At 33.9% G+C, this 23,127-nt stretch overlaps 3 protein-coding genes and 1 non-coding gene across 17 annotated transcripts; 3 read left to right on the forward strand and 1 right to left on the reverse strand.

The window, feature by feature from the left end:
* Positions 1–1,156: 1,156 nt before the first annotated feature.
* LOC114165046 (tRNA 2'-phosphotransferase 1-like) lies at positions 1,157–18,392 on the reverse strand. 9 transcript variants are annotated; one of them, XM_028049683.1, is made up of 10 exons: positions 18,185–18,386; positions 5,336–5,390; positions 5,172–5,243; positions 4,571–4,678; positions 4,155–4,302; positions 3,353–3,442; positions 2,385–2,439; positions 1,960–2,082; positions 1,609–1,665; positions 1,157–1,480 (listed from the first exon to the last, which is right to left on the reverse strand). In XM_028049683.1, the coding sequence occupies exons 3-10, from the start codon at positions 5,222–5,224 to the stop codon at positions 1,356–1,358; spliced, it is 759 nt and encodes a 252-aa protein (XP_027905484.1). In that variant the 5' UTR covers positions 5,225–5,243; positions 5,336–5,390; positions 18,185–18,386; the 3' UTR covers positions 1,157–1,355. The 9 variants fall into 9 exon arrangements, with proteins under 9 accessions (XP_027905484.1, XP_027905483.1, XP_027905482.1 ...); XM_028049682.1 differs by lacking the exon at positions 18,185–18,386 and adding an exon at positions 15,645–15,862; XM_028049681.1 differs by lacking the exon at positions 18,185–18,386 and adding an exon at positions 5,888–5,916.
* On the forward strand, positions 9,960–13,487 carry LOC114165047 (tRNA 2'-phosphotransferase 1-like). Of its 2 annotated transcripts, none has more exons than XM_028049688.1 (7): positions 9,960–10,184; positions 10,453–10,600; positions 11,313–11,402; positions 12,316–12,370; positions 12,673–12,795; positions 13,090–13,146; positions 13,275–13,487. In XM_028049688.1, the coding sequence occupies exons 1-7, from the start codon at positions 10,060–10,062 to the stop codon at positions 13,397–13,399; spliced, it is 723 nt and encodes a 240-aa protein (XP_027905489.1). In that variant the 5' UTR covers positions 9,960–10,059; the 3' UTR covers positions 13,400–13,487. The 2 variants fall into 2 exon arrangements, with proteins under 2 accessions (XP_027905489.1, XP_027905490.1); XM_028049689.1 differs by having other exon boundaries at positions 10,073–10,174.
* Positions 18,393–19,773: 1,381 nt separating the features above from the next.
* Positions 19,774–22,683, forward strand: LOC114165049 (glutathione S-transferase 1-like). Of its 5 annotated transcripts, none has more exons than XM_028049694.1 (8): positions 19,774–19,894; positions 20,009–20,099; positions 20,823–20,894; positions 21,248–21,301; positions 21,389–21,461; positions 21,546–21,601; positions 22,027–22,091; positions 22,250–22,683. In XM_028049694.1, the coding sequence occupies exons 2-8, from the start codon at positions 20,013–20,015 to the stop codon at positions 22,266–22,268; spliced, it is 426 nt and encodes a 141-aa protein (XP_027905495.1). In that variant the 5' UTR covers positions 19,774–19,894; positions 20,009–20,012; the 3' UTR covers positions 22,269–22,683. The 5 variants fall into 5 exon arrangements, with proteins under 5 accessions (XP_027905495.1, XP_027905498.1, XP_027905493.1 ...); XM_028049696.1 differs by having other exon boundaries at positions 19,779–19,894; positions 21,546–21,606; positions 22,250–22,340; XM_028049697.1 differs by lacking the exon at positions 22,027–22,091 and having other exon boundaries at positions 19,776–19,894; positions 21,546–21,606.
* Positions 22,684–22,875: 192 nt separating this feature from the next.
* TRNAK-CUU lies at positions 22,876–22,948 on the forward strand. The gene has a single exon. It is a non-coding gene; the product is annotated as a tRNA-Lys (tRNA).
* Positions 22,949–23,127: the final 179 nt, after the last annotated feature.

A 23,127-nucleotide genomic window follows, 5' to 3' on the forward strand; every position in this document is an offset into this window, starting at 1 on the left:
TTGCGTGAATTTTTTGTAAATATTTATATAAAAAAAATAAAAGAAACATGATTAATTAAAATTTTAAATTTAGCTTATTCACTTCAATACTTACACGATTTTTTTTCTTATCAAACTTCAAAAAATTTGAGAAATATAAAATGATCATAGGTAAATATATCAAACAACTGATTAAACAAATTTATTTTATGTGTTGATTATTCTACTCTTATGGGATGACATAATAGATACTTTTCCTGTAACAAATATCTTATCCTAGCTACCAAATGTATCCATATAGTATTAACACTCTAAGCGGAATAAATTGTTAACCAAATCTCTACATAAATGACGCCTAGGTGGTGACTTTTCAATGCAAGTATGGAAATGGCCTAAATATACTTTTACAAAATGATTTGTGAAATATACATTTAAAAATACTACAATTTTGATACATTTCCAATCTTAAATTTATTAAACAAAATTCTATGAATTTTTTTAAGAGAATTATTTTAAAAATTAATCTTATTATGCTCTATCATCCATGAAGAAACAATGATAAAAATTATTTACATTATCAACACAATTTTTTATGTTTTCGATGATAGAGATTCTGTCAATGCATCCCAATTAAATTAAACAAGGATTAAGTATGTTTTTAGTCCCTGAACTTTAGTCCAAAATTGAAATTCGTCCCTAGTCGAAACTTTGATAAATTTTGGTCCCTAAACTTTAAAAATGAATGAATATAATCCTTTTAACCCAATTTTGTTAATTCTTTTTTAAGTTTCGAACACATTTCTCAGTAAATATTAGAGTTGTTTACGTCGTTTGACACATTCTCGACTCAATATTTACTGAGAAATGCGTTCAAAACGAGAAAAAAAAAAGTTAACAAAATTAGGTTAAAATAATTATATTCATTCATTTTTAAAGTTTAGGGACCAAAATTTATCAAAGTTTTGACCAGGGACAAATTCCAATTTTGAGTCAAAATTCAGTGACTAAAAACATACTTAACCCATTAAACAAATATTTCACTCATTTAGTTACACATTATTTAACACGAGAAGAAATTTAAAGAAATATACCTAAGCTGCACTACTCAAAAACTAAATAATTTATTATTTAGTCATTAGAAAGGTAGCTCCTATAATTTCCAATTAACTATAAATAATTAAAAATCAACAAGATATAAATGATATGGTACATAATACACTATCTCTACATATATGAATAACTCAATTATCCAAAATAATGTGACTGAGTTCTCTAAGAAGAAAAAAGAAACAAGAAACCAAATGTTAATTCTTGTAAGAGGTTTTACACAATCATATCTAATAATCCTCAACTTACTAGGTTTCTATAAGAGAGTTTCAAAAGGGAATAGGTTGTCTGCTAGGCCATGATTCTATCTTCTCAAAAAATTTGGGAGGAACAACGCCATCAAAACCTTCCGTCAAGATTACCTTGTTGTCAGAAATGTAAAGCTTCATACCTTCTGAAATAGGATAAAAAACAAATAAAGAAGCTATCAGTAATCTTTTACTTACCATCATCAAACAACAAATAACATTTCAAGATGAGGATATTAAAGAACACATTGTTTGGAATATTGTCATATCATACCCTCCAATGCTTTTCTGACGTCAATAAAGATAAGAACATTGACATCTCGCCTCATACCTGGGAAAATCAAAATAAAAAAGATGAGTAATTGGTACACTGAGGAAGCAAGTCTAAGTGCCTAACTGTTAGAACCTAATGCTTCTAAGGAAATAGCTGAAACTACTTAAGATCGTGCTACACATTCGTACTTTCATATGCTAAAGTAATTTCATAGGATGATAGGGGTGACAGAACATAATAATTCCCATGTTAGCCAAGAGGAGTGATAGGAACTGAAATTTACTACTAATGTTTGATGAGAATTCATGGAACTGGCCTTGATTACAGTATTTAAATAGTATATCACGTTACCACTAATTACTTCTCCATCTGTTGGTAAACCACAAGAGAAATGAACATGCAATCTTTTCATGCGCTTCAGCCCAGATCCTAGAATTGATTCCAAGTTCTTTCTGTAGGTTCCATGCACACAAACTGCATGCAGTCACAAAATCAAGTAAATGAAACAAATAAAATATAAATACAGAAAGAGATAAAATTCACAGAATGAGTTGAAAAGGCAGATGTACAGATCTTAAGTAATTAGAATTTTGTTAATATAATACCAGGTTGTTGGAAAACACTAAGTTTGGTAACATATCCACCATTAAAGAGATAAATTTAAATTATAAATATGTACATAGCATCATAACATACAGAACTTAGTGTGTTGCTATGTACAGCGTTCATCATAGCTTGAGTCTAGTTAAAAAATTCCAAATCTAATGATTATGCACCTGGAACTTCTTCAGCTGAAAGGATTGGTTTCAATAAGCTTTCAGTTTCAACAGTCTGCAGATGAAAAGTCAATAATTGTATTGTAAGGGCAGATGGACAAAATTAAATGAATTCAAGATTCAAAAGTTCAACATAACACAAGTGACAACATTACTCTACTATTTTTAACTGCTAAAAAATTGGAAACAGAAGTATTAGTGAAACATATGCAAAAGACAAGCAACAGAATTTGGCAAGGCTGCGGACAACATAACAGGCATAATTTTTTCCCGTCACTTGACTGGAAATTTTAAAGATATATTAAGGGAATATGCAGCCCAGGGTTAAAAAAGGTTTAGCTCATTGACAATAGAAACCATTGATAATACTTATTATAAACATTTATTGGTGTTAGTATATCTCCATCAACCTTAAGGCATTGTTTAAACAGGTTGGAACAGGAAAAAGCATAATATACGAGTTCTGTTAGAAAAGCATAATATGTCTTGTATAGCTTAAAATGAGAACAGACCATAAGCCAAAGTGAATAGAATAAAACAGACTGTCCCATTTGATTATGTTCACATGCCTAGCTGCACTGTACAGTCTAAAGGCATAAAGAAACGAACTCACATGACAAATGTGTTATTTTCAGAACTGAGTAAAAATATTGTATCTAAAAGTACTTTGGACTTCATGTAACCATGAAAGAAATGAATATGTCATGGAAGTCATATTAGCGTTCTTATAAAGAAAACAAAAAACTCAGGAAGTTGACAAAGGAAAGAGAGTACAACACAAGACAGTAAGCATTATTGTTGAGTTTTTCATTAGCACGTTAACATGACAATGGCAATCGAAAATTTTAACAGGACATTAAATGCATAACCATATGTTGCATTCCAGAGTATAGAATTGATTCTTCAACACTTCAAAAGTAGATGGAATACATGAAGCTGTCACCGCTTGATAAAGAGGAATACCCTACCGTTACAGTGTGGCCTTGGTTTGCACGTATTAATAGTTCCCCATTCTCTTCCATGAGGCTAAACCGTTGCTTATTATCTCTTCGAACAGCCTAAGAGAGTAACCAAAAGATATTTTAGAATAAAATGTTTTTCTTTCAGTTAATTAGCATTATAATGAGATGGACTTACAACAAGTTGTTTACAAGAATGAAAAAATAAAACCAAATACAAATAGGTATAACTTAGACAAAAAGAGGTTATATAAGCATAAATAGTCATTCAAAGGCAACAGAAGCCACGTACAGTACTAAAAATTAAGTTGAAATTTAAGAGTAGGTCTAAACCACTAATATACTCAACATGTAAATTCTTTGCATGACAGAAAAATACCATGCTAATGTTCCTAGTCAATTTCCTAAATTATTAACTCATACCAGAATTAGTTGCTGAAAGCAGAAATGATAGATCAGGTACATTCTTAAGCTGTTAGCCATATTCTGACTACTTTTACAAGAGAAAGACAAATATCAATCTTCTAAAATTCTACAGAAGTGAGAAAGGATGCTAGTAAATAAATACAACGAATTTATCTTTGACACAATACAATGAAGTGATCTTTTATGCTTCATAACAATAAAAATTGAAGAGGTAATCTATTATCAACAATATGACAATCTTATAATTATATCCTTATTTTTTATATTTTCACCCATATGCTTCTTAGATAATGTGACTCAAGAATCTAACTACAAAATAAACGGTATTGACAAGGCAGGACAAAATTGGAATGCTGAAACAGAGAAATATATGAAAATATTTTACCTCCTTAATATCATCAACAGTGTGCGATCTCAATGGAATATTAGCAAATGTCTTCATATTCAGCTTTAGCAAATCATTAACTTTCACAAAACCATCATTTCGCATTTTCAAATTCAATTCAGATGCCATATGTCGCAAAATTCGTGTCCTGCACATATTAAACAGAGATAAATTGAGAGTATTTACTTCCTAGAAGATCAAGCACAAAACAGCTATGATGCTGAAATCTGAAAGCAAACAAATTCCATATGTTTCCCAAAGTTCTTTCCACACAGAAAAAGAATGACAATGCCACTGTATTTTTCAAACAAAAACAAAAAACAATTGATGAAACTCACATTTGGTAGCTGTGAAGAAAGAAAACAAAGACAATGTTTATGAAAAATAAGAAATTATCAGAGAGAAGTAATGCTTACAGGAGCCTACCAAGAGCGTCGATTTTGTCCTTTCCTGAGCCACTCTCCCCACCACGCCCTCTTGTTTTTTCTCTATCATTTCTCATATCAAAAGCCTTTCCACGGCCACTGCCAAAATTGAACATAAAGATCAAAAAGCATAAAACCTCCTGCTTTATGTATACAGACCAATGAAACCGCAAATCTTGAGCTTCAATCCTCAAAAGTTTTGTACACTAGAATACTCCAAGATAACTGCATCAATGTCCAAGAGAAGCTTTGAATCACCAACCATGCAAAGCCAACAAAACGCCTCTATTTCACCTCCTTGAGTGGTGAAAACATCAAAATGTTCAATCACAAGAATTCATCCACAACAAAAAGATGGCAATCTCCAACACAATGATATAACCGTCATTTCCAAATACGAAAAACGACGTAGTTTCTCATTGCATGTAGCTACATTGATAACATCATCTAAGCATTCGATTCACAATCACATTCCCTAAACCAAACAAATCCTTCGAAATTCACAAAAATTTGAACAGAGGCATTTGGGGAAGAGAAAAGAGAAAGGGAATTGGTGAGTTTGGAGGAAGGTGAAGGAGATATGAGAAGCAACCTGGAAGAGGCGTGAGCGTAGGAGGAAAAGCGGTTGTTGCTGCCATTGTCCATCGGAGCTGAAGCACCGAACCTGTGCAGGAGAGAGCAAAATTCAAGAGTGAGGACACGTGGACGGAGGAGAGCGCAGCGGCGTAATATATTGATGCTGCTGCTGTTGCTCACCGAAGCAAACATGGATTGGAATTGGAGATTGCAGAGAGAGACAGAAGAATGGAACCTGAAAGAAGATTTTGCACAGTAGAGAAATATTAAATTGCAAATTAGTCCTTATCATCGCAACATTTTCAACTTTTTATTAATGACCTATAAAAATTACCCCAATAACACATTTCTTTTTCTTAAGTGTTAATTTTTAATATTTATTACTTTTTTTAAAAAAAAAGTTGTATGTTAATTTATATCTTTTATGCTGTAGATCCATACAATAAGACATTTTATTAGGGAAATTCAATGTTTTACAGAATCAATCGTAAGTACATTGTAGAATTCAATTAATTAAAGTTTTATGTTACTGCGTCAACAATATAAAGCTCCCTACTGCAGATGCATATGGCACTTTAGACATGTGATTTTCTTCTTCCTCTGTCTGAGAAGATTGCCTTTTTGAGAACTTTAAGTGAGTTCCCAAAGGTGTATTCCTGGTTTTAGCATTTCCAACATTGAACCTACTAAGCAACTTTTCTATATATTTTTCCTAAGATAAATTTAGAATACCTTTAGATCTATCCCTGGAAATTCTCATACCAAGAATTTGCTTGGCTGGACCAAGATCCTTCATTTCAAAATTTTCTGACAATTGTTTCTTCAACCTGTCAATTTCTGCCATATTAGCACCAGCAATCAACATGTCATCAACATACAAGGCAAGAATGATATAACTATCAATATATTTCTTCACATAACAACAATGATCTTCTTCACATCTGTGAAATCCTGAGTTTCTCATAAACTCATTAAACTTCTTATACCATTGTCGCGGTGCTTGTTTCAACCCATACAAACTTTTATGAAGCTTGCATACAAGATTTTATTTGCCTTGTACTTCAAAACCTTTTGGTTGTGCCATAAAGATTTCTTCCTCAAGATCTCCATGTAGGAATGCAGTTTTCACATCTAACTGCTCCAGATGAAGATTTTCTGCAGCTACTATACTCAAGATAACTCTGATGGTAGTCATCTTGACAATAGGAGAGAAAATTTCTGTGAAGTCAATTCCTTGTCTCTGTTGGAACCCTTTCACTACGAGTCTGGCCTTATATCGTTTGCTGCCATCTGGTTCTTCTTTTAACCGATAGACCCACCTGTTTTGCAAAACCTTCTTTCCTTCTGGAAGCTTGGTTAAAGACCATGTCTTATTCTTTTGAAGAGACTTTATCTCATCTTCCATTGCTAGCTCCCACTTAATAGATTCACCTCCCTGCATAGCCTCAGCAAAATGCTCTGGCTCACCAGCATCAGTCAACAACAAGTAATGCAATGAAGGGGAGTACCTTTGTGGTGCTACAATGGTTCTGCTAGACCTTCTAGTCGGTAATTCAGGAGTTACTGACTCTACTATCTGTTCAGGTTCTGACCCAAACTCTGACTCGGGCTCTGACTCAGGCTCTACTTCTGTATTCTGCCTTCTGTTGGCTACATCACTTTCTGAAACTTCTTCTAATGATACCTGCTCTGACTTTTTATTTGCATTTGAAAATTCTGCAGTCCTGTCCTTATAGAACATGTTTTCATTAAAAGTATCATTTCTACTTCTGATAATTTTCTTGTTTTGGTCATCCCAAAACCTGTAGCCATACATGTCAGATCCATAGCCAATGAAAATAGCATCGCTTTGCCTTGGGGTCCAATTTATCTCTACTATTAGAGTTCAACAAAATATATGAAGCACAACCAAAAACTTTCAGATGTGAAAGGTTTACCTCATTTCCAGACCATACTTCTTCAGGTAACTGATAGCCTAAAGGAACTGATGGTCCTCTGTTTATGAGATAGGCTGCTGTGCTTATTGCATCTGCCCAAAATACCTTGGGTAATCCTGACTGGATTCTCATACATCTTGCCCTTTCATTCAAGGTTCTGTTCATTCTTTCTGCCACACCGTTTTGTTCTGGTGTTCCTGGAACCGTCTTGATCATTCTGATCCCATTCTCTGAACAAAACTCCTTGAATTGATTACTGTCATATTCTCCACCATTATCAGACTTCAAACATTTAATCTTTAAACCTGTTTGAGTCTCAACCTCCTGTTTCCACCTTTTAAACACACAAAACACATCAGATTTATTTTTAAGAAAATAAACCCATACCTTTCTTGTAGAGTCATCAATGAAGGTTACGTAATACTGTGAACCTCCAAGAGATTTCACTGGAGCTGGCCCCCAAACATCTGTATGCACTAGTGCAAGTCTTTCAACTTTAGACGACTTACTTGTTTTGGAGAAGCTAACCTTTTTCTACTTTCCAAAGATACAATGTTCGCAAGGTCCAACGTCAACATGCTTCAAGTTAGGTATTTTACCTTTTGAGACCATGAGCTTCATTCCTTTCTCACTCATATGCCCAAGTCTCTGATGCCACAAAGAGGAACTGTTGCCAACTTCTGCAACTGATATCATATCCTCATCTGCAATCATGTAAAGAGATCCTCGCTTCTTTCCACGAGCAACAACAAGATTACCTTTCATTACTTTCCAGTTTCCATCTCCAAAGGTGGTGTAATGACCTTTATCATCCAACTCCGCTATAGATATTAAGTTTCTCTTTAAGGCAGGAATATGTCTGACATTATTCAAAGTCCACACACTTCCATTAGAGGTTCTGATATTGATATCACCTCTTCCTATAATATCAAGAGATTTTCCATTTGCAAGGTAGACCTTCCCAAACTTTCCTGGAACATAGTTAGATAATAGTTCTAAAGAAGGTGTAGTATGAAATGACGCACCTGAGTCCATAATCCATGAATCAATAGAACAATCTAGACTACATAATAGTGCATCTTCAATTTCATCAGTTGCTGCATTTGCTGATTGATCACTATCTTGCCTCTTGTTGTTGTTGTTCTTCCTTGGAGCCCTACATTGATTTGTAAAGTGACCCCTTTTCTGACAATTCCAACAAGTGATATCATTCCGGAATTTTGGTTTTGATTTCTCTCTAGACTTTGATCTGCCTCGGCCTTGATTACGACCTTTCTGGCTACTTCTTCCTCTAGTTTCAGTACTCAATGCTGAACCGGAACTAGAACTGGAAGATTCCCCTGAACTTTTCCTGCGAACATCTTCGCTTAAGATCAAGTCACGGATGTTATCAAGCTTCAACTTACTATTACTTGCAGAATTACTAACTGCAGTAACAGTTGCACTCCAACTTTCCGGAAGAGATGATAATAAAATTAATGCTTTCACCTCATCATCAAATGTTATCTGCACTGATGTCAACTGCGCAATAATTGTATTGAATTCACTAATATGATTAGTAATCGAGTTACCTTCACCCATTTTTAGGTTGACTAGTCTGCGAATCAAATACACTTTATTGGCTGCAGATGGCTTCTCATACATATTTGACAATGCCTTCATCAAATCTACGGTTGTGTTCTCGTTCATGATGTTGAACGCAACATTCTTGGCTAATGTCAATCGGATTACACCGAGTGTCTGCCGATCTAACAAATCCCATTCCGCCTGCTCCATGTCAGTTGGCTTCTGCCCTGTTAAGGGTAGATACAACTTCTTCTGATACAGGTAGTCCTCTATCTGCATCTTCCAGAACCCGAAGTCATTGCCATCAAACTTCTCAATCCTCACCTTCCCTTCTTCCAATGCCATTGGTCTTGCTGCTTTGACGAAAGCTCCTGCTGCGGCTTTTGACCAAAGCTCCTGCTGCGGCTTTTGACCAAAGCTCCTGCTGCCTTTGACCAAAGCTTCTGCTGCCTTTGACCAAAGCTCCTGCTGCTTCTCTAAACTGAGATCCCCAAGAAGAAAAAAATAGAAACCAAATCTTTTCTGATGTGGAAGATCAGACAATGCTGCAACCACAGAGCATACTAAGAAAAATGGCTCTTGATACCAATTGTTAGGAACAAGGCAATAAAGGAAAGAATAAAGGAGAGAAAAATAGACACAGAGAATTTAACGTGGTTCGGCTACAATGTGTATGCCTACGTCCACGACTACACTAGAAAGTATTTGTATTTTTGGTGTATCTTAAAGCTTTACATAGAGTCTCTTATATAGTAAAATAGAGAACCACAACTCACTATTCTAAGCGATGTGGGACTAAATCAAGCACCATAATTCTAACAGACACGACTAGTGGAATGGGCTTGACATAACAAAAGTTAATTTGGGAGTGTGCTCCTTCCTGTGGCTGCACTATCCTGACTTTGACCTTGAGGACAAGGTCCTTTTTTTTTCATGGGGGAGGTGAGGTAATGAGTATCTGTTGAGTTTTGTGCTGATTCTATCTGGTTGTTACAAGGACAAGTTGCGTTTGTAGCTGAAAACAAGGGAAGTGGATTGGATTTGGGGGAGGAACTGCGGATCAAAAGAATTTAAGGCATGTAAAACAGTAAAAGGAGAAGGAAGGCATGAAATCAATTAGTATTCCTTCTAAGGGCTGTACCGGTCTCCCTCTTCACTTTAGATTTCTATCCCTTCATCTCTTCTTCAAAGTTTTAACTAGCTTCATTATAGGTTTTGTTAAATTTTCTGTTTTTTGACTATATCTTCTGCAATGTAATGGAATTCCTACTTCATTATTGTTATTCAATATTATTAAGAAGTTTCTGTGTCATAGATTGCTTTACATTATGTACACTTATCAATTCAATCAGTAGCTACCATTATGGAATCAAGCAGGAGGTTTTATGCTTTTTGATCTTTATGTTCAATTTTGGCAGTGGCCGTGGAAAGGCTTTTGATATGAGAAATGATAGAGAAAAAACAAGAGGGCGTGGTGGGGAGAGTGGCTCAGGAAAGGACAAAATCGACGCTCTTGGTAGGCTCCTGTAAGCATTACTTCTCTCTGATAATTTCTTATTTTTCATAAACATTGTCTTTGTTTTCTTTCTTCATAGCTACCAAATGTGAGTTTCATCAATTGTTTTTTGTTTTTGTTTGAAAAATACAGTGGCATTGTCATTCTTTTTCTGTGTGGAAAGAACTTTGGGAAACATATGGAATTTGTTTGCTTTCAGATTTCAGCATCATAGCTGTTTTGTGCTTGATCTTCTAGGAAGTAAATACTCTCAATTTATCTCTGTTTAATATGTGCAGGACACGAATTTTGCGACATATGGCATCTGAATTGAATTTGAAAATGCGAAATGATGGTTTTGTGAAAGTTAATGATTTGCTAAAGCTGAATATGAAGACATTTGCTAATATTCCATTGAGATCGCACACTGTTGATGATATTAAGGAGGTAAAATATTTTCATATATTTCTCTGTTTCAGCATTCCAATTTTGTCCTGCCTTGTCAATACCGTTTATTTTGTAGTTAGATTCTTGAGTCACATTATCTAAGAAGCATATGGGTGAAAATATAAAAAATAAGGATATAATTATAAGATTGTCATATTGTTGATAATAGATTACCTCTTCAATTTTTATTGTTATGAAGCATAAAAGATCACTTCATTGTATTGTGTCAAAGATAAATTCGTTGTATTTATTTACTAGCATCCTTTCTCACTTCTGTAGAATTTTAGAAGATTGATATTTGTCTTTCTCTTGTAAAAGTAGTCAGAATATGGCTAACAGCTTAAGAATGTACCTGATCTATCATTTCTGCTTTCAGCAACTAATTCTGGTATGAGTTAATAATTTAAGAAATTGACTAGGAACATTAGCATGGTATTTTTCTGTCATGCAAAGAATTTACATGTTGAGTATATTAGTGGTTTAGACCTACTCTTAAATTTCAACTTAATTTTTAGTACTGTACGTGGCTTCTGTTGCCTTTGAATGACTATTTATGCTTATATAACCTCTTTTTGTCTAAGTTATACCTATTTGTATTTGGTTTTATTTTTTCATTCTTGTAAACAACTTGTTGTAAGTCCATCTCATTATAATGCTAATTAACTGAAAGAAAAACATTTTATTCTAAAATATCTTTTGGTTACTCTCTTAGGCTGTTCGAAGAGATAATAAGCAACGGTTTAGCCTCATGGAAGAGAATGGGGAACTATTAATACGTGCAAACCAAGGCCACACTGTAACGGTAGGGTATTCCTCTTTATCAAGCGGTGACAGCTTCATGTATTCCATCTACTTTTGAAGTGTTGAAGAATCAATTCTATACTCTGGAATGCAACATATGGTTATGCATTTAATGTCCTGTTAAAATTTTCGATTGCCATTGTCATGTTAACGTGCTAATGAAAAACTCAACAATAATGCTTACTGTCTTGTGTTGTACTCTCTTTCCTTTGTCAACTTCCTGAGTTTTTTGTTTTCTTTATAAGAACGCTAATATGACTTCCATGACATATTCATTTCTTTCATGGTTACATGAAGTCCAAAGTACTTTTAGATACAATATTTTTACTCAGTTCTGAAAATAACACATTTGTCATGTGAGTTCGTTTCTTTATGCCTTTAGACTGTACAGTGCAGCTAGGCATGTGAACATAATCAAATGGGACAGTCTGTTTTATTCTATTCACTTTGGCTTATGGTCTGTTCTCATTTTAAGCTATACAAGACATATTATGCTTTTCTAACAGAACTCGTATATTATGCTTTTTCCTGTTCCAACCTGTTTAAACAATGCCTTAAGGTTGATGGAGATATACTAACACCAATAAATGTTTATAATAAGTATTATCAATGGTTTCTATTGTCAATGAGCTAAACCTTTTTTAACCCTGGGCTGCATATTCCCTTAATATATCTTTAAAATTTCCAGTCAAGTGACGGGAAAAAATTATGCCTGTTATGTTGTCCGCAGCCTTGCCAAATTCTGTTGCTTGTCTTTTGCATATGTTTCACTAATACTTCTGTTTCCAATTTTTTAGCAGTTAAAAATAGTAGAGTAATGTTGTCACTTGTGTTATGTTGAACTTTTGAATCTTGAATTCATTTAATTTTGTCCATCTGCCCTTACAATACAATTATTGACTTTTCATCTGCAGACTGTTGAAACTGAAAGCTTATTGAAACCAATCCTTTCAGCTGAAGAAGTTCCAGGTGCATAATCATTAGATTTGGAATTTTTTAACTAGACTCAAGCTATGATGAACGCTGTACATAGCAACACACTAAGTTCTGTATGTTATGATGCTATGTACATATTTATAATTTAAATTTATCTCTTTAATGGTGGATATGTTACCAAACTTAGTGTTTTCCAACAACCTGGTATTATATTAACAAAATTCTAATTACTTAAGATCTGTACATCTGCCTTTTCAACTCATTCTGTGAATTTTATCTCTTTCTGTATTTATATTTTATTTGTTTCATTTACTTGATTTTGTGACTGCATGCAGTTTGTGTGCATGGAACCTACAGAAAGAACTTGGAATCAATTCTAGGATCTGGGCTGAAGCGCATGAAAAGATTGCATGTTCATTTCTCTTGTGGTTTACCAACAGATGGAGAAGTAATTAGTGGTAACGTGATATACTATTTAAATACTGTAATCAAGGCCAGTTCCATGAATTCTCATCAAACATTAGTAGTAAATTTCAGTTCCTATCACTCCTCTTGGCTAACATGGGAATTATTATGTTCTGTCACCCCTATCATCCTATGAAATTACTTTAGCATATGAAAGTACGAATGTGTAGCACGATCTTAAGTAGTTTCAGCTATTTCCTTAGAAGCATTAGGTTCTAACAGTTAGGCACTTAGACTTGCTTCCTCAGTGTACCAATTACTCATCTTTTTTATTTTGATTTTCCCAGGTATGAGGCGAGATGTCAATGTTCTTATCTTTATTGACGTCAGAAAAGCATTGGAGGGTATGATATGACAATATTCCAAACAATGTGTTCTTTAATATCCTCATCTTGAAATGTTATTTGTTGTTTGATGATGGTAAGTAAAAGATTACTGATAGCTTCTTTATTTGTTTTTTATCCTATTTCAGAAGGTATGAAGCTTTACATTTCTGACAACAAGGTAATCTTGACGGAAGGTTTTGATGGCGTTGTTCCTCCCAAATTTTTTGAGAAGATAGAATCATGGCCTAGCAGACAACCTATTCCCTTTTGAAACTCTCTTATAGAAACCTAGTAAGTTGAGGATTATTAGATATGATTGTGTAAAACCTCTTACAAGAATTAACATTTGGTTTCTTGTTTCCTTTTTCTTCTTAGAGAACTCAGTCACATTACTTTGGATAATTGAGTTATTCATATATGTAGAGATAGTGTATTATGTACCATATCATTTATATCTTGTTGATTTTTAATTATTTATAGTTAATTGGAAATTATAGGAGCTACCTTTCTAATGACTAAATAATAAATTATTTAGTTTTTGAGTAGTGCAGCTTAGGTATATTTCTTTAAATTTCTTCTCGTGTTAAATAATGTGTAACTAAATGAGTGAAATATTTGTTTAATGGGTTAAGTATGTTTTTAGTCACTGAACTTTGACTCAAAATTGGAATTTGTCCCTGGTCAAAACTTTGATAAATTTTGGTCCCTAAATCAAGCACCATAATTCTAACAATTCTCCCACTTGGGGTTTGATTTACATTACCACCTAGTGTAGTGCCTTCATCATCAATCTTCTCGAAGGCCAGTTGAGGCAATGCAAAGCCTCAACTTAGTTGTTGTGACAGTCTTGGTCAATATATCACCGTCATATTTTAAATAACCGTTGCAGATAAACCCCACCCCAAACTCAACCTCTTCAACATCACTCAGTAGCAATTCAAATCAGCTAATTAAACAAACGAATTTCACAATCGAATAAATCATCAAACAATCTAACAAAATACACAATCACCAAACACAAATTTCCAAAGTTCAGGAATGATGCGAATAGTCGTGAGGAAATATCAGCTTCACCACTCCATTTGATTTCATCAACCCATTAGAATACACCCAATCAGCCCCAATAACCCTCAGAACGAATCCAAATCGAGAAAGAAATGAAACAGAGAAAGAGGGAGAGAGGATGATACGCACACACAGAGAAACGCGGCAGAAAACAGGATGGAGATTATGTGATTACGTCTCACCGGAAATGGCAGCGGCGGCCTAGGGTTCCGACGTCGCAGTCTCAAGTGTTCTTTCTATCACAACTAAGAGTTTTGCTTGAAACTAACCGGCTGACAACTAACTGGCTGACCAACTTGGGAATCCAAATGGGAAAACTTTCAAAAGGACATCTTAATACTACTTTCAAAAGGACATACCCTTCCACTCACTTTAATTACCCATCTCACTCGCGCAGATAAAATCTCATTCAAATCACAGTCAAACATAAAATGTTTCTTTTTACAATGATTCTACTTTAATCCACCATCCTAAAAACCTAGCCACTTTCATCTCACCCCATTCATTACCAACTCCTTTCCAGAATGAAGATATACAGGGCCTCATCCTCATCTCCTTATTCTTTTCTAGAAAAGAATAAATTAAAAGAGGATAGTGTCGTTAGCTAAAAGAAAATTCCGCACCTTCCTTGGTCTTGGTGCCATTTTTTTCTAGCTTGCCTTAGTTCAGCAGGTGCATAAATTTGAGTTCATTCTCTGCCATTTAAAAGAACAATTTTTCAACTTAGAGGGCTTGTGATGAGGAAGGTCATCATCATCATAATTCATATGTGCTGTGTCCTGTTGTTGGATCCGTCATGTACAACCTACATCATAGTCATCTCTTACGTGTTGAATATAGCTAGGCATATACCTAATTGATTGTTACAACCATCACACTATTCATTTTACTGGTAAACACACCTGATAACCATTTATAGAACATGGACAAACTGATCAAGCAACTCCTACGTTAAAATTTTCACCAAACAGGAGCCTACCCTATGAATTAGTGAAGAAGAATATAATGAATAAAGTAAAACAAAATCACTTCAGACCAGATAGAATATGCTTTCAAAGTTATACCATTTATTATTCTTTTACATTCCTCTGTATATAAACTATGTAAACCATGGTTATCAAACTCGCGGGTTGACTCGTACACCCGTACGAGTCTGCGAGTCATGACAGTGTTCACGGGTTAACTCGCATATAAACTCGTTTTTTTTCAAACTCGTAATGAACTCGGAGTAAACTCGTCGACTCGTACCAAACTCGCGAGTTCGAGAGCGAGTCACCGAGTTCGAAGAACGAGACGAATTGACACAAAAACATGTTGTTGGCTTTCGGATTTTAAGCCCAAACCAAAACCCCAATGCCCCAAATCGAAAATCCAAGCAAAAATAGAGATCGAAACCCAACTCGAAAACCCTAATCGAAGAAGAAGAGAAGATCGAACTTGAAAACGTTTACCTATTTCGAAATCTCAGCCCCGGTCATTCACGTCGCAGCTCCGATCATCTCGCACGGCAGCTCTGATCGCCTCGCGTGGCAGCTCCGTCGGGTCGCTGGTTCAGTGGCGTCGTTGTTCCCTTCTTCTCTTTTCCCTCTTTCGAATTAATGACATACGTATATAATATATCTTTCTTTGTTTTTTATTTCATTTTTTTTACTTTTACTGATCATTACATATATAATATATTATATATCTTTCTTTGTTTTTTTATTTCATTTTTTTTCTCTGGCTTTTGTTGTTGTTCTGTTACGTGTATATATATATATAATATATCTAGTTTTGCTTTTTATTTATTTTATTTTTGGTTTTCTAAAAATTAAATTATTTGATTTTTAATTGATTGAGACTGGTTTATAATGTCTGGAAGTGAGACTGGCAAGATAATGTTGTAGATGATAAAAGTAGAGGATTGGGGTCAAAAAGTTGAAGTTATTTATGATTTTTGATTCATATTAACTTGTGTGTTTGTTGAAATTTGAACTTATATAACAATCATGTTTGTTAAATTAAGTTATTTTACAATTATTGAACTATTATTTACTATTTGCATTAATTGTGGTGATGTGGTGATTAAATTCTGAATTGGTATGGTACTATATGCACTTTTTCATATGAAGTAGGGTGTAGTAGACTCTTACGAGTCTCCGAGTTGGGTCTACGAGTCGAGTCTACGAAGCTCTCACGAGTCTACGTAGACTCTCGAGTCTGATAACCTTGATGTAAACAATATAATAACTTCACTTTATGAGGAAAATAATGAATGCACACTAACAACATTAAGCTTTTTTTTTTCTGTAACCAGATAATTGTGTATACTTGTTTATAGCTGTAGAAGTCTCTTTCATTTGATCTGATTCAATTTTATAATAAGTTGATTGAATGGAGGGCAGTGGAAAGAAACAAGGGTAGGGGGTAGGGATTTATCATTTAGTAGGTGAGTGCATGTAGGCTCACAATCTTTCTGCTCCCATCTTCTGATCCACATTCAACATGTGCATAAGATTCTTATAGCCACTCCAGATGACCCTTATGTTTGTTTATGTTGCTCATGACAGTTAGTCTAAACAAAAATTCAAATTTTGAAGCATCCCAGCTAGAATCATACTTACCATGTCACAAACCACTAAAACAAGTTTTTTTTTTTTTTTTTTTTTTTTTATGATGATAAGGGATTAAACTAGTTTGAAAGAGTTGTATGAAAATTTTAAACTTTGTAGACTGGTATAATAAATAAACTAGTACTTCCCTTGATAAAAAAATGGTGTTCCCAAAGACAAATAAAAATTTAACTAGTAGTTATACTTGAAAGGCTTCTACTGATAATTTGTATATAAAGTTAATTTTTTTTTTGTCTTTCGCTGTAGTTTTGGTGTAAAAGATCTTCCAGAAAACGGTAATTAAAGTTTAGTTCATATCTAGCACATCAGTGAATGAGTGGATCATTGCTTTAAAATGTGTGTAACAGATACAAGATGAAGTAAGATGTAAAAGGAATCCAATTATAGATGAACTAAGGCAAGCTAGAAAAAAATGGCATCAAGACGACGGAAGGTGCTGAATTTTCTTTTAGCTAAAGACACTATCTTCTGCTTCAGCACTTGGTGAGTTAGAGAGACACGACAGATTCCCAGGTCCCCACACAAATACAGCGTTAGGTGTGATTTGTGGAGCTGTGATTGTACTAAATTCACATGCCCCCATCCTCATGATATGAATTTTGAGTGTCCTTTGAGGTTACCTATTAGTGTATTGGAGGCTAAGCCATTCTTGGCACATAAAGGAACAATGAGCTCTCTACTCTCTAGCGTCTACACAACTGCAACTAACACAGTTTGCAACAGTGTAATACAGAAAAAACCCAAAAGACGTATTATAATCCTTTCTCAACCCAAGCTTAAAATCAATACAGCAAAAACATAGAATCCACCCAATAGTATAAGCATAAACCCACTGACAAAAACAACAAAATAAACACGCTTGCTCACATACTCCTGATCAATCTCCTGTCGTACGTTCAACCAATAAATCAATGTAAGCACATTCATACTTGGTTGGACTCAAATGCTTAAAAGAAGGTTAGAATAAAAAAATAGAAATTTCATAAAGTTAGTATATGGTAGTCAAGAGTAAGCAGGAATAGAAGTTTCAACAGTAAGATTTTACGATTGAAGAGCTCTAAAAGTCAACCAAACAGCGACTGAGAAAGATGCCCCACCCAGGCATACAAAATGGCTTTTACAGTATCACAAAAAAAAGAAGATCAAAACCTGATTTTCAGAGTTTCACAAGAACTCAACAAACAGTCTTCAAGTTTTCAAGACATCTTCCGTTTTGGTAACCGACCTCATACATGTAGACAAGAATAGCTTCGACTGTTTTCACTGAATCACACAACACTCCCAAACCACAAAACCCCAAATAGTGAAACAAATGATCGGTGTTGTCGATTGATAAACAGAAGGCAAATATGGCTAAAGTAGTCGAAAGAAACGCTAACCTCGTCAACGATTTTCTTCTTCTACCACTCGATCGTCGTCGCTATTACCGCCGCCTAAACCACCGTGTGTCGCTGTCGAACTCCACCGGTGGCAGTTGGGGAATGTGAGCTTTCTTTTGAACTTGGGTGAAGGGTTAAGAAATTTTTTTAAAGTTTGGGGCTTTCTTACTACTCCTCCAAGATTTCTTTCTGCACCCCCAAGCTTTTTGTATATTCCTGTATGACCATTAACCATTGACCACACAATAAACGAAAAAGCACCGTAAATGTCAACTTTGAATTAAAGAGAACAAAATCGAAAAAAAAAAAGAGGATGAGAAGTAAAGCAACATCAGTCTTTGCACGAAGAAGAAAAATAATCACCAATGGGGTTCGTAAATTTAGGACAGATATTGTGGAGGAATAAATTCAAAAGTAAAACATATAACTAACCCTAAAAATGGAACCAAGTCACGACAGAGACAGAGATTTATTTTTTTGCTGTGAACAAGTGTGGTGGAGCACCATGAATACAGTGAACAAAGCTTCATGAGTTTGATATTGATATTCTTAGACATCGATGATGAAGTTCTATATTTCCATTTTTTTTTCCATGGTCATTTAATGTATTTATACAAATTTTTTCATATGGATTGTGTCATTAGTTATGTATATAGATTTTATGGATAAATGTTAATATTAAATTGTATTTGTAGGAAGGTATATATTATATTTATGAAAAAAGTTGTATTGCGTTTGATACATAAATTGTTTTTGATTGATCTTTAAACTTTGGCACTCTTTTTAAGAGTTCGTAGTTTGATTTATGTTTTTCATTATGTCGTGTTCTTTCATTTATGTCATGTAGTTGTATAGTATTGGTTTCAGTGATGTTGTATGCTATGTATGATTGATTTTTGGTATGGTCAATTTCAGTTTTGAGGAACTTGGTCAGTGTTTCATGACATTTATAACGAATAAGGATGTCAAATATCGTAATAGTTCCGTTGAGAATAAGGATGCATGTCATTATAATACATTTAATTTGTGTTTGAAATTTGAGTAAGTCGCATGATCTAGTTGTTTAACTGCATTTGTATATATATTTGAGACATTTAAGTGGAATAAAATATGTTGGGTTTATTAATAAACTAACAACAGAAGGCATTGATCAGTTCATTTTGTTACAAGATTATTACGTTGAACAAGTTAGTTTATATAACACATTTAGTCATCTGTTTTCCAAAATTTTCTGATTTATCAGTTTTGATCTGTTTTAAATCTTTAGATATGATGGCCAGGATAGTGTAATTGTTTGTATTCAACATCATGTACTGCGTTTACCACTTAACTTAACCACCACGCATTGTTTGGTAGTTACATAGCACACACAAACATTTTATTGACAAAATTGAGAGTAATTTTTTATTTTTTTATGGAAGTTAAAAAACAAAATAATAGTTTTAAGATTTTTTTTTATCAAAAATGATTTTTTTTTCAAAGTTTATCAGACAAAACTTGATCAAAGTATCATTTCTCTCTAAAATCTAGGAAACCCGAATTGAATTAATACTTTTGCATTTGTGTCTTCAAAAATATAATTAAACTAGCTTGTTGTCTCCTTCATAAAGAACAAATTGGTTGAAATGTAAACACTGTTAGGGAAAACATAAGACAAGTAAGTGATACATAGGTTTAGCATCTGAATCAGACATGGACCTAGATAACCGGGTAATTCTTCTTTGATTTGTGTTCTTTGTTTTCATCAAACACTAACACTGTCATGTTTTCAATTTTGGAATGAATTGAATTGAATTATTGTTATTGAACTTGCCTGCACTGCAGAAAAATGCACCATTTTCATCCAATCTCCAGCTCTATTCTTACTGCTATAGCTCTTGCTCATGGCGTACCCGCTTTGCTTTATGCCTCAAAGGTTCCTTCCTCACCCCTTTTTTTTATGACACAGAGCTTTAGGTACTGTTGTTCAATCAGATTTTCAATAATCTGTTTAATGAAGGTTTCATTAAATATCAAATCAAGAAGAGTAAAGTAAAACTCCAGTTCTAATGGGTGAACACCAAACGCACCAATTGAATTAGTTTTGTTCCATTTTGATAGAATAACTTCATAACAACATTGCTTCTTTTTATTCAGTTGGATTGGACTCAAGAACAAAAATTTTAGTTTCGTGATTGATTTTGTTTTCTTTTGATCTGATATGACTAGGAATTCCATGAGTACAAAGAAATAGACCAAGAAAAAGGACAGTAGTACAGTCCAGGTGAATACAGAGCTCAATAATAAATGTAGTGCTTTACCAACCAAACTCAATAGTGGTTAGAAAATTTTGTTTGACTGAAAAAATTCCATTTCTGCTTAAATTTCATAATTCGAGAGATTGAACCCTCTGCACTATGTTCCAGTATTAGTTGATGATAATATAGTAGTTTTAGACTCTTATGCAATAATTCTGGTAAGTCTAATGCTATAGACACTGAAAATATTGAATACTCTCTACCCAATTCCACCTGAAAAACTACTAACTTTTTTAAGCTCAAGTATCTATCTTTTCAATCATTCATCTCACTGATTAGGTTTGGTATTCTGTTATTCAAATTGCCACTTTGTGTGTTTTCACTTTTACCTTTATGGATAGCATTTGGAGGAAAAATATACTCAGAAGCCACTGTTGCAAGTTGGTCCACAGCTCAGAGCTCTCAATCTTCAGGTAAAATTCAAGATGATTGATTTGTATTTCTAACGTGAATGTGTTGAATCAAGATTGATTCTAACTGATAACCCTACTGGTTTGGTATCTTGTGAAGGAATTCAGTGAGAAAAAGCAAATCTTGTTGTGAATTCTTATGCTTAAACATCATAGAGGTTTCCAAATATTTGATAATGCTTATACTCTTATAATTGATCAACACATATTTGTGAAATCCTTTAAAAAAAAGTAACAAAAATCTAATACAGCTAAGTATGAGACTAAAACTCATGTATGAGAAGGAGCTAGATCATGTGTTACACAATCTTTCTATAGCTTGGCTACTATCTGATGATTATTATATTATTTTACAGGTTGCAAGTATTGTTCACTCCAGTATACAGCCTCTTCACATGCTTTCTCTTCTGGTACATTCATTCTGATTATTTGATCTGAAATCATTGGATTCCATAATGCTCTAATATTTTGGATTTTTTACACACATTTTTCTACAGAAAGATATGGAGAAAAAGTTTGGTGCAGAATCAAAACCATGGGCCCAATTTACCATTAACAAAGGTTTCTCAGGTAAGCATATTCTATACTATTATTTCCTTCTCAACTTTTTCTATATCTATTCAGTTCTCTTACTTTCACTTGGACTATGTCCAGCTCTTGAAAAGCTACTGAAGGATTTTGCTGCAACATATGCCTCAGGGAACGTATCTGTATGGTATAAACTGGTTGTGCTAAAGCCTTCTTTCTCTTTTTACTTACTATAATGGTTTTCTTCAACATGATTTGAAGCCTTATTTTGAATCTGTTCCTTGTTGTGTGTGGTCAATGTCAATTCCTGAAACATTTCTTGATGTCTATTTATTGAATGGAGAAAGGAAAAATTGGAAATGGAACTTTCTTTACATTTTCCTCACAGTCTGGCAGAAAAATCTCCCCTCCAATTTTACCTTTTAACTGTTATGGTGGGTTGTATGAAACTTTCATGTTCATCTTTTTCACTTAAAGTGTTTCCTATGCTCAAATGAACAATGTGATGATCTTGCTGGAAACAGTGAAATTTTGTGTTATTTTGAACTTATACTTCCAACCCTAGAAAGGCCTATATATATAACAAAGAAAACACTGTATTATGCAGGCTGATGTATTTTTGGTAGCAGACATAGAACAGTCAGTTGAGAGGTTTGGTGTTGATATGGTCAAGTATAGTTCTTACAATTTCTCAATATATTTTTGTTTCATTATATACAAATATTGGTACACAAGCCTGAGTGGTTGAGAGTGGATATAGAATTCTTCTCATCTCTTTTCTTCACTTCTGCATATTATGAACATTTTACAATTTTTGTGAGTTTTTGCAGTCCAAATTCCCTACCCTGAGTAGGTTGTATGAAACATACAAAGCTTTGCCAGAGTTTCAAGCATCATCTCACCAAAGACAACATCATTCACAACCCTCGACTACTTGAGCATCTGAAATTTCTATGTTGTTTTGGTTTTGGAGTTACCATGCAAATTAAATGGTTGTCACAAGGCCTAGTTGTGTCTGCCCCACAACAGCTTCATCAGTTGAAAGTTAAAACTGGGTTTCCTTCATAAGCATTTGACAGCATTATGGTTATACTTAACTAGTGTGTATTATTATGTCCCCTCAAAACCAGCGATTGAATATTTTGGTATTTCAAATAGATCACTATGTCAAGCTCAATATTAAAAATACATTTAGATTTTTGGTTATGCAGAACTATTTAAAGACTCAACAAAGATATAAAAAAATAATGTTGCTAACATTTTATATGAATGTGTAATATAATTTAATATTTAACTCTTTTTAAAGTGAATACATGTGTAATATTTAACTTATTCTTACGTTAATTAAGACCATGAAGTATTCCCATTAAAGTTAGCTGTGTATGTATGATAGTATATTCATCATATATTCAGTAAATAAAGCTATATTAAGTTCTAAAACGGCAAACTTTTATAAGCCCGTCTAGCTCAGTTGGTAGAGCGCAAGGCTCTTAACCTTGTGGTCGTGGGTTCGAGCCCCACGGTGGGCGAAAATTTTGACACTTTTAGATTTTTAACTTTTTTTAACTCTTATACACTTAATCTGAAAAATGGGGAAGAGTTATTTATACAAATGCAACGAGAAGTTAAATAACAATTTAATGTGAGGTTAAAGGATATATAGTCCAAGAAAATATACACATCAAAACTTTCAATGACCTTTTTATTA

This window comes from Vigna unguiculata, chromosome 10 (assembly GCF_004118075.2).
Source record: "Vigna unguiculata cultivar IT97K-499-35 chromosome 10, ASM411807v1, whole genome shotgun sequence".
Taxonomy (NCBI): Eukaryota; Viridiplantae; Streptophyta; class Magnoliopsida; order Fabales; family Fabaceae; genus Vigna; species Vigna unguiculata.

What these genes read in the sequence shown, in the direction of transcription:
- LOC114165046 (XM_028049680.1), bottom strand. Translation starts at nt 5,347, where the DNA reads ATGTTTGCTTCGGTGAGCAACAGCAGCAGCATCAATATATTACGCCGC. An exon ending in TACGCTCACGCCTCTTCCAG is followed by an intron (nt 4,679 to 5,171) that starts GTTGCTTCTCAT and finishes CAATTTTGGCAG; the next exon opens with TGGCCGTGGAAAGGCTTTTG. An exon ending in CGTCAGAAAAGCATTGGAGG is followed by an intron (nt 1,481 to 1,608) that starts GTATGATATGAC and finishes ATCCTATTTCAG; the next exon opens with AAGGTATGAAGCTTTACATT.
- LOC114165049 (XM_028049692.1), top strand. Translation starts at nt 20,013, where the DNA reads ATGCACCATTTTCATCCAATCTCCAGCTCTATTCTTACTGCTATAGCT. An exon ending in TCAGAGCTCTCAATCTTCAG is followed by an intron (nt 20,895 to 21,247) that starts GTAAAATTCAAG and finishes ATTATTTTACAG; the next exon opens with GTTGCAAGTATTGTTCACTC. An exon ending in CATTAACAAAGGTTTCTCAG is followed by an intron (nt 21,462 to 21,545) that starts GTAAGCATATTC and finishes GACTATGTCCAG; the next exon opens with CTCTTGAAAAGCTACTGAAG.
- LOC114165047 (XM_028049688.1), top strand. Translation starts at nt 10,060, where the DNA reads ATGTTCAATTTTGGCAGTGGCCGTGGAAAGGCTTTTGATATGAGAAAT. An exon ending in ACCAAGGCCACACTGTAACG is followed by an intron (nt 11,403 to 12,315) that starts GTAGGGTATTCC and finishes TTTCATCTGCAG; the next exon opens with ACTGTTGAAACTGAAAGCTT. An exon ending in AGATGGAGAAGTAATTAGTG is followed by an intron (nt 12,796 to 13,089) that starts GTAACGTGATAT and finishes TGATTTTCCCAG; the next exon opens with GTATGAGGCGAGATGTCAAT.